The sequence below is a fragment of the Gossypium hirsutum genome, chromosome A13, assembly GCF_007990345.1.
Source record: "Gossypium hirsutum isolate 1008001.06 chromosome A13, Gossypium_hirsutum_v2.1, whole genome shotgun sequence".
In the NCBI taxonomy this organism is placed as follows: Eukaryota; Viridiplantae; Streptophyta; class Magnoliopsida; order Malvales; family Malvaceae; genus Gossypium; species Gossypium hirsutum.
This window is the reverse complement of record NC_053436.1, coordinates 15,632,685-15,643,424: the sequence shown is the minus strand read 5'-3', so window position 1 is coordinate 15,643,424 and position 10,740 is coordinate 15,632,685. Positions and strand designations below refer to the sequence as shown.

The 10,740-nt window shown below is 29.6% G+C and overlaps 1 protein-coding gene across 1 annotated transcript; it reads left to right on the top strand.

The window, feature by feature from the left end:
- The first annotated feature begins 666 nt into the window (after positions 1-666).
- On the top strand, positions 667-5,071 carry LOC121212400 (uncharacterized). The gene is made up of 5 exons (XM_041084984.1): positions 667-907; positions 1,578-1,773; positions 2,428-2,536; positions 4,616-4,693; positions 4,804-5,071. The coding sequence occupies exons 2-5, from the start codon at positions 1,614-1,616 to the stop codon at positions 4,847-4,849; spliced, it is 393 nt and encodes a 130-aa protein (XP_040940918.1). The 5' UTR covers positions 667-907; positions 1,578-1,613; the 3' UTR covers positions 4,850-5,071.
- The last annotated feature ends 5,669 nt before the right edge of the window (positions 5,072-10,740 follow it).

Sequence of the window (10,740 nt, the reverse complement as noted above, 5' to 3'; positions counted from 1 at the left end):
TACCATTGTAAGATTATTACAGTGAAACAAGGAATGAATTATGTGCAATATTTTTGTATATTTTAGTACCGTCATTATTTTTGTATAAGATATATTTTTTTATTCTAATAATATCTTAAAAACACAAATCTTGTATAATGTATAATTTATTGCACCTATCCTTTACACTTATTAAATTTTAAAATTTTATACAACAATTCTAAAATTTTAGCTTTAGCGATTTAATATTCATAATATTGTAGCTCAAATTATGTATGTGGCCGTATATCAATTGTGAATCCTTCTATACTATTGTACTAATAATATATATTAATGTATTATGTGCCTGTATATTAATGTTAATGTATTACTGTAATATGTAGCTCAAATTGTCAATCCGTCTATATTATTGTACTAATAATATATATTAATGTAATATTGAAGAGTTAATTGATTAAAAATAATAAATGCAAGTACAAAAAAGAGCAAGGTACGGAGGGGTACAAAAAAGATTCAAAATTGCTAACAACGAGATTTGAACCCAGGTACTAACGTAAAGAGCATGCAAACTTAACCAACTAAGCTATAGTGGTGTTTATACTAAAAATGCTGCAAAAAATTAAGCTATACTGGCTTTTTTTTTAAAAATGCCGCAAAAAGACATTATTTTACCCAAAAAAAAAAAGAAAATCAAAATCCCGCTCACTCTTACCCGCTCGTTACTCCCTCTTTTTCTCATCTATGTCACTTGCCCTAAATCTCCCAAATAAAATTTAGCTACTTTTCTTTTCTCGATCTGGAATAAAAGAAAAAAAGAAACTGAAAAAGGCACAAAGGGTTTTTGGAAGCAAAGTAGAGCGAAGAACTCTGTGAAGCCAGAGCTATCGAGCATGTTCGAGTCTTAGCACATGAAATCGGTGGTCGTCAAGTGAGTCAGGCTTATCTCTTTTAACTTTCTTTCCATCATGTCCTGTACTTTTTTCTTTTTTTTTTCCTTTCAATTTTACTGGATAGCTTTAAATCATTACTATTTTTAGTAGTTTATTCTCCCTGCTTAGATTGAAGGTAACCTACTGGTTTTTTTCCTACTGGTTTTCTTCTAATTCAAGGTATCAGTCGCATTCACGTTTTCCTGTTAATGGGTTTTCTTTATTTTATTTTCTATGCCATCGACTTTTTTCTTTCTTTCTTTGAGGTGCTCTTTAAAATATGCCGCAATGTGTTGTTCCAGCCGTTTCTTGGGTTTCTCTATGGATTCAATTGAGATTATAGAATTATAGGAATTTTTTTTGTGTTGGATTGCGTATGGTAAAGAATCTAAAGTTTACTCTCCTTATGTTTGATGAATTGCCTATGAGAGGACTATTCATATCGGTATAGGAAAAGAGTACATTTGTTGTTAAGCTGTTGAAATTAGCTGCTTTCATTAGTTCATGGTTTGAAATTCTTTTCCTCCACAAACAGTAGGAACTGATGATATATTTATTTAGCTTTGACATTTTAGAGGTGATTGAATAGGCTCTTTGTAAGTTTCCAGTAGTAGAACTGAATATGGGATTTCAGCAATTAACTAATATAAGTGTTTTCTCCATCATCAGGAAAAGGCTACTGAACAAGATGCTGTTGAAATCTTGATGTATGAGAGTTTACGTTTTGCATACGGCTTGCTTGAGGTGTTGATCTTTGTGACTTCTATCACCATATGGAATAAAGGCATCATTAGCCAAATAATTCTTTCATTCCCTATATCAGTTTTTACTGGGAGAAATATGTTTGCTGAAAGGAGTAAACAAGGTACTTCAAATTTCACTGTTTGAATAGCATTTGATTTATATATTCTTTTTTCATTAATTTCAAATTCATTAGAAATGTTTATTGATTGCACAAGTCAGAGAGGTGAACCAACATTTTAGTTAAAATGATTACGTTCATTGTTTAACTATTAACTTCACCTCCATAATGACATGTGGTTTATGTACGAAGTTTAGCTGAAATGAGAAGAGAATGATAAATTTGTGGATATCAATTTAGGTTTTGATAACTTCAATGAATCAATATCTCTTGGTTTGGTTAAGTTTCATTATATTCATTTAATTTTAATTATAATTATTTGTAATTTTATCTTTTTTATTAAATATTTTATAATAAAAATCTTATATAACTTTTTTTAAAATTTTTTAATAAATTGCTTACTACCCTCAATTTCTAAAGTAAAATGTTTGAAGTATATTTTATAATTTTTTAATGAAGCAATTTCAGGCTCTAATTAACCTGCTAGTGCATCACTAATGAAGTGTTTAGTTGCTGGAAATTGAGATGTTAATTGAGGTGTATAAATGTTGTTAATTGAGATGTTAATATGTGTGTGTGTGTGTGTGTGTGTGTGTGTCCCTTCTGTTAAATTCTTCGTTATGTATTTAATAAAGTCAATTTTGTGTCTGGCTGTAGGCATTAGTGATAATAAGATATATCATTATCACTTAAATCTTGGAGGAAGTGTTTCTACCAGAAGGCTGACTAGGATACCTTCAATTCCTAAGAATGATGCAAAGTTCAGGTATACGCCATAAACATTTCTCTGATCTTAAGTTATACAAAACATTATGATCTTATTTATTTATTTATTTATAAAAAAACTAATATTGCTATGCTACCACCAGTCCTCTAGTGGTTACTAATAGTAATAAAAAAAGGGGAAAAAGAACAAAGCTATTCCATTTCGCTGTACTTGAGGTGTATAAATGTTGTTAATTGAGATGTTAAAGTGTTGCAAATTGAAGTGTTTAAATGCTGTAAATTGAACTGTTAAAGTGCTGCAAATTGAAGTGTTAGAGTGCTGTAAATTGGAGTGTTTAAGTACTGCAAATTGAAGTGTTTAGTTGCTGGAAATTGAGATGTTTAAATGTTGTTAATTGAAATGTTAAAGTGCTGCAAATTGAAGTGTTTTAATGCTGTAAATTGAAGTGTTAAAGTGCTGCAAATTGAAGTGTTTAAATGTTGTTAATTGAAATGTTAAAGTGCTGCAAATTGAAGTGTTTGAATGCTGTAAATTGAAGTGCTTAAATGTTGCAAATTGAAGTGCTATAAATATTGTTAATTGAAATGTTAAAGTGCTGCAAATTGAAGTGTTTTAATGCTGTAAATTGAAGTATTAAAGTGCTGCAAATTGAAGTGTTTGAATGCTGTAAATTGAAGTTATGGATTATTACCTCTTTGAATGTTGGTGCAAATTTGTTTCTAGTGCTAATATTTAAAAGAATCCTGCAGCTGTTTTTGCTACTCTGGGTGTTCTGGTTTCAATTATTGGATGTTGATTAGTTTTTAAGCTCAGATCAATTTTGGACCCTAGTATTTATGCTTTCTGTTTCGTATGTCAGTTGAGAAGCTTTGAGTATTGACCTTGAAGGGTATCATTCCAAATTCCAATTTTGTGTTTCTTTCGATTGCTAACTGTGATATACTAAGTTTTTTACACCATGAAACTTAGATTTACTTTTAAACTCTTTAAATTTCTTGGTATGAAACTGAATAATCATTTAATAATCTAGATGTGAATCTGACTATATTGTTAGGTAGACCAAGGATGCCTGATGTAAAATTGAACTTGCTTCTGATTATTTTCATGCCATAGAATGAAATTATGGAATTGGTTTCTGTTTTTTCTTTTAACTTTAAGACCATAGAAGTAGGTACCTTTTTGTTGCTACTGTAGGCCACCAGGCTGAAGAGATTTCATTGATTGTAGTGGAAAAGTACTTCAGCTCACTTCCCGGGCTCATAATTAAACCTGAATCTTTTTTTATTACTTGAATAACATACTTGAGTTTAACTACTACATTTTTTAATTGCCTTGTTTTTTTATTTGGTGGTTCTCTACTTAGCATTCATCATTTGTGGTAGTCCTTAATTGAGTCTTCCTAGGTATAAAAGCATGGTAGAGCTATTGGTTTAGACAAATGTGTGCACGAAGACATTAACTTAGATAGCTTTCTACCATTGGAACCATGTTGCTTTAGTTTTCTTTCATTTTCATTTGCCGACCAAACTTCATATAAGGATATGAAGATTCAATTGCCAAATTCAAAATTTACCATTTGTTTCATATAAGGATCCTTTCATTTCCATGTTGATAACCATTTACAGAGAGTGCATTGAATATAAATTCATAGTATGTAATGTTCTTATTCACTGCTTCTTTACAATCATTTCTATTTCTTTTAAGTTTTTTCAGATACCATGATTCAACGCTAGTCTTTTAGGGTAAAACGTTGCTTTTTATTGCTTTTTATTGGCATGTAAAAATACAACCAGTATGAATAATTGTCAAATATATATATAATTAATTTGTATTCTCGTTCTTCTGCGTGTTAAATTTATAATAATATTATTTGTTTAAATATTTTAATAATTTTTTCGAAAAATCATTAATAAATTAATAAATTAATGTAATTATATATATATTAAAATTTTTAACTCATTTAGTATCAGTTAAATTATATTTACTATTAAAATAATAACGGTTTAGAAAACTTATTTTTTGCCCAAGCTAGTTAGAGTCTAAAGTTAATTGCAAAATTTTGATAAACTTTTTAGTGTTTTGTTTTAGTCTCTGATCTTGTATTTGATGGCATGGCAGAACACACTTATCCAGGATGGGAAGGAGATGGCATCAGTGCTTTATACTTATCGCAGCTGTGTCAAAGCACTTCCTCAGGTATTTTAGCCTTAGTTGATTTTAATTTATACATATTTTTAAGGTAAACAATGTTCTAATATAATCTGCTAGTTTTAGTGTAAAGTAATGTTCTTTTTTATGTGGTGTAGGGGTATGTTGGAATTCACAGTTCGGGATTCAGAAACTTTCTGCTGAAACCGGAGCTGCTTCGATCTATTGTGGATTCTGGTTTTGAACATCTTTCCGAAGGCAAAGTTTTAAACTCATGTCTGATGTTAACATTCGTGAATTCCATGAATTAAGTCATTTTGTTTTTCTTGCTTTTAGTGACTTATAATGGTGGGCAGTATACAAGTTTGGTGCTTTATTATTTTGATTCTATATTTATATTTAATCTAATTTTTATTATTTATTTTAGTTTTGATACTATATTTTTATTTTTATTTTAATTTGATAATGAATTTTAATAGAAAATTTTTATATTTAAATCATGGATATTTTTCTTCTCAATATTTTGATAATGAATTTTAAATTTTTTTTATATTTTTCATGATCTTTTTTATATATATATATTTTTTAAAATTTCATGATTTTTAGCGGCGTTCGTGGAAAAAGCGCCGCTAAAGGCCATGACCTTTAGCGGCGTTTGTGATAAAAGCGCCACTAAAGGCCATGCCCTTTAGCGGCGTTTTTTTCAAATAAACGCCGCAAAATTTAGCAGCGCCATCTATAGAGACGTTTTTTGCGGCGCTTGTAAAAACGCCGCTAAAGGCCTAAAAAAACGCCGCTAAAAGTCAATTTTGTTGTAGTGTATTAAAAATACTAATGGTGCTATATATATATTAAAGTATGTACGTAATATAGGAATGAAAAATGTTTACATAATAATACTAAATATAGGTACATAATATATATATACATAATATATTTAAAATGAACATATACAATATACATATATAACAGACATATACTAATAATAATAGTAATAATAGTAATAATAAAGAGATATATGTACACCAAATAACACATAATAATATTAAAATAAAATAATAAGTGACAATAGGGAAAATAACAAGTATATTAATGAGTATAATAATATATGAAAATAATACTATATATATAAAATATATATGCACGTATAATAAAATATGTGTACTAATATTAATAATAAATATAATAGGAATAAAATAAATGTAATAATAACATATACATGAAGTGGTAAAAACATATATAACTAGTAATGTTAAAGTATATACATAATAATAAATATTGAAAGATGTATGTACATAACGTATATGAAAAACATATACATAATATAATATGTAAAAATATAATACAGTATTCGATATATATGCATGATATATAAAAATAAAATATTAAAAAGTACGCACACATAATACATAAAAAATACACATATAATATAACATTAAAATATTTACATAATATATACATATTGGAAATAATGATGTTAAAGAAAACTATTACAATATTATATAAATATATACCTATACATATACATATATTAAAAATATATACATATATAATATGACATATACCAAGATTAATAATAATAATAAGGATAATATAAAAATATATGCATGAAATAGTATATAAAAAATATATATAACTAACAATATAAAAAAAATAAAAAATACATGATATATACATAAACATATATGATGTATATATATTAGAAATGATAATATATAAAAAAACTATTAATACGATACATAAATACGTACATGTATATACACATATAAATATTAAATGAAAATCAATACTAGTACTAATAATATTATTAATAAGTATAATAATAGTAATAGTATGTTAATAACAGCAAGAATGTATAAAATAATAACATGGTAAAATAATAATAATGCATAAAATATAGAAAAATGCGTACAAGATAAATTTATAATTAATCAGACTACAACCTATAAATAAACAAAATGATGTAAATAATACAATCAATATCAATAAATAAACACAAATAATAAAGAAACTGAAAAATGAATCTAAATAAAACCTAATTGAAATCGATTTAAAATAAGGAGGATAATTTACAAATAAAACAAACTGGTGGACTATAAAAAAGGACCCAGACGAATGCTTGAAAAACCAAGGAGGACCGAATGGGTAATAAACCTGTCCACTCAAAACGCACCGCTCAATCAGGGACCAAGATAAAATAGTAATGAAATTCCAGGGGAAAAATAAAAAAATGAGACCACATCGAACCGACATCAGAAGCGGAGGGACTGAGGGCGCAAATAGACCCTCAGTCCAAAAACACGCGGATCCCAAGCGGTTTTCGGGTCGGAGTTCGGGTCTAGCGATTAAACGACGCCGTTTTGGGTATTGGATGTTTGTCCCAAAACGACGCCGTACCAAGGGGTTATAAAAGTAAATTTTTTTTGAAGAAATCATCATTTTATCAGTGCAGAGAGAAAAAAAGAAAGAAGGGAGTGAGGGAGTCCGGCCTAGGCGATTTTCGGTCGTCGGATCGGTGCCCGTCGGTTACCGATATCCGCCGTGTACGGCGGTCGGAGGTGCTAAAATCTCCGAATCGACTCCTCTCGTCCCCCCGCTCCGTATTTGAGTTCCAGGCAAACCAAAGGAAGCCTAGGAGACTGGATCGAACCACGGGAACTAATCGGTTCTGATTTCTCCGATCTCCGAGACCGTAACAATATCCTTTCCTCCTTTTTTTTTTTGAATATGCATGTATTTTGTGTGTGTATATGTGTTGAATTGACTGAAAGATAAAATGCTAGACTAATCGGTATGAAGAAACAACCTTTTCTCCTTTTAAAAACCTTTAATTTATGTTTTTTTATTTCTTTCTCGTATCTATTTTTTCGTTCCCCCCCTTTACAATATTTTCCATTCGGCTTATATATCCCATTTGCTATACTGTATATTTCCTTTTTGTTGCTGTTGCGTGTCATTTTTGTTTTGCAGGTGAAGCAGGTGGTGGATGTGGCAGACGGCATGGGGTGTTGCGGCGCTGAGGTGACCTTGGCGACGGGGTAGGTGGCTAAGGTTTCAATGGGTATTGGGTTGTAATGGGTTTGGGCTTTTGTTGGGTTAGTTTAGATGGGTATTTGGGGTTTGGGCTGGTGATATTTGGGCTTAATGGGTTAATGCTTTTATAAGGGGTTTGGGCTTCTGTTGGGTTAGTTTAGATGGGTATTTGGGGTTTGGGCAAGGGTTGACTGATGGGTTGTTTACGGGCCCGGGCAATTTGGGCTTATACATGTTGCATATATTTGCTCGAATAGGAATAGACACGATTAAACCCACTGAAGGTCAATTCGAGGAAATACCGAACCATATTCGACATCATACAAGATATTGGCCTCACTTTAAGGTAAAATTTACACAATCTTTATATTTTTAAAATATAAATTATTTTTAACTTTTATCTCATTACTTGTATTTATTTTAAAGGATTGTATTGGGGCCATAGATGGAACACACATAAAAGCATGCATTTCGCCTTCTTGTCAAATACCTTATATCGGACGGAAAGGTGAACCAACTCAAAATGTTATGGCAGTTTGCGACTTCAACATGTGCTTTATTTTTGCATTTCCTGATTGGGAAGGAACAGCACATGATAGTAGAATTTTTTTGCAAGCACTTAGAAAACAAGAGTTAAATTTTCACACCCTCCATCAGGTTGAACTTTAATTTTTTAATTAATCTTTACATAAAAAAATTTAAAATTTTTAATTTATTTTTAAACTTGAAATTATGTTTTACTTTTCTGTAGGAAAATATTATCTTGTGGATTCAGGATATCCATAAATGGCAAGTTTTCTAGGTCCATATAGTGGGGAACGATATCATTTACCTGATTTTTGTCGAGGTAATCATCAAGTATCTAGAAAAAAAGAAATCTTTAATCATGCACATTCTTCGTTACGCTTTGTGATTGAAAGAACATTTGGAGTGTGAAAAAAAATGGCTAATATTAAGAGATATTCCAAGTTATTCATTCAACAAGCAAGTTTTAATAGTTATTGCAACAATGGTTTTGCATAATTACATTCGAAGACATACTTGGTCAAATGATGAGGATTTTCGACAATTTGAGAATATACCCGACATGCCAGTCTCTTCAGGCCATTTTGATAGAGGTGAATCGAGTTCTTCTTGTCGAAACCATTTTTATTTTGGAAAAAAAGGGGGTCGACTTTAAAAAAGAGGTACGAAGTCGCCACCGATCCTTTTTTGAGGTGTAATCGGATCACCTTGAGATTGATCGTTTTAATAAAGCATTTGATTTATTAAAACAATAATTTTAGGTCTGCGAAAATCGAGAAAAAGAGTTCGGGAATCGGTTACACTCGAGGAAGGATTAGCACCCTCGTAACGCCCAAAATTGGTACCAATTAATTATTTAATGTCCTATTGTTTAAAATTTGAAGGGAAAATGCTAAAAATATGATTCCTTTTAAAATGTGTGAACATCTCGAATTGGATTTTAAGATTCCCTCATTCCATAGGAACAAAATATCACATCCAGCACGTTAGGGCACGATATTTTAAGCCTCCAAAAATTGAGATCACCTCATGATTTCCAAAAGCAACGAAAAGGGTATTCACTTATTTGGTCCAACGAAAAAACGAAATCCAGCACGTTAGAGCTCGATTTCTCGAATTTCCAAACATAGAACATTGCTTTGTTTTAAAATCTAGAAAACATGAATGAAAATTTAAAGGAATATTTGACTATTTTGGGCAAGCAGAAAATCGAAACCCAGCACGTTAGGGCACGATTTCCCAAATTTCCAAATGTCAAACATTGCCTTTATTTTAGAAGTTCTTGTAAATAAACAATTGCAAAACCGGCTCAAGGTATATTCATTTGGTTCACCTTTGGGTAAAAGCTGTAATATGTCATGGATAAAGAATGAGAATATACAAAGGAACGAATTAGGATACATGCAATAGCGACATACTATATATTATAAAAATACTAATATACATTTGAAGGCTAATGAATTAAAAATAAATTTAAAGAAATTCCAAGCAAATTAACACGGACAACATATGGCAAGTTTTAAAACAAACAAAATAGATGATATAGAAGAAATGCAATTTGGAATCATCAATATGCCAACAAACAAATATATATAAAAATCTTAAGGTAACATACATGAAAGTTTGAAATAAATCAAAATAATAAAAATAAAATATGAAATAATAATATATAAACGAAATTTCAAAATACATAAAAAAAAGCAAGTAATATATAACATAGTATTTGTCAATCTAAATAAATAATATACTTGAAATGAACATTTTATATATATAAAAAACAAAGGTACTTGTATATGAAATTATTTAAAATAAATAAAATATACCATTTAAAATAGGGTCCTTAGAAGAAAATATATATACACAAAATAATATAAAATCAATAATATATATATACATAATAATAATAATAAATATTTACATAAAATAATAGGAAATCAATAATGTATACTTAGAATAAAAATAATTTAGTATAAGTTACGTATATACATGTATAATAGTATTGAGTTGAATATCTATAGATCTTTAAATATAGAAATATATAAAAGAAGATTTGAAATAAATAAATCGCAAAATACACCGAATAAAAAAATAGAGGAAATAATAACGAGAACCATGCAAAATTAATGAAATAATCCAAGATAATATGTTTAAATATAAATAACAAACAAATTTTTGAGGGGGGAATAAGGAATAAAACATAAATTGAAGTAAAAAACTCAATTGAAGTAAAAATAAAACCCAGAGGACAATTTACAAATAAAGAAAGTTACAAAACAAAATTAAGGATTAAAATGCATCGCGCGCCATTGTCTGAGGATTAAAAATGAAAATTTTCTCAATCCAAATAACAACACCCAAGGGCGGACTAAATTGGAAAGGCGCTCAAATTTCAGGGAAAAAGTGAAAGAAGCAGGATAGAATTAAATCAAAAATGGCGCACATGGGAGGGACTGGATGCGGAAATTAACCATTTAAGGTGGAAATGCGCAAATCCAGCCTATGGATCAGTCAACGCGCATTGCACTACTTTAAAATTT

What these genes read in the sequence shown, in the direction of transcription:
- LOC121212400 (XM_041084984.1), top strand. Translation starts at nt 1,614, where the DNA reads ATGTATGAGAGTTTACGTTTTGCATACGGCTTGCTTGAGGTGTTGATC. An exon ending in AAGAATGATGCAAAGTTCAG is followed by an intron (nt 2,537 to 4,615) that starts GTATACGCCATA and finishes ATGGCATGGCAG; the next exon opens with AACACACTTATCCAGGATGG. An exon ending in GTGTCAAAGCACTTCCTCAG is followed by an intron (nt 4,694 to 4,803) that starts GTATTTTAGCCT and finishes TATGTGGTGTAG; the next exon opens with GGGTATGTTGGAATTCACAG.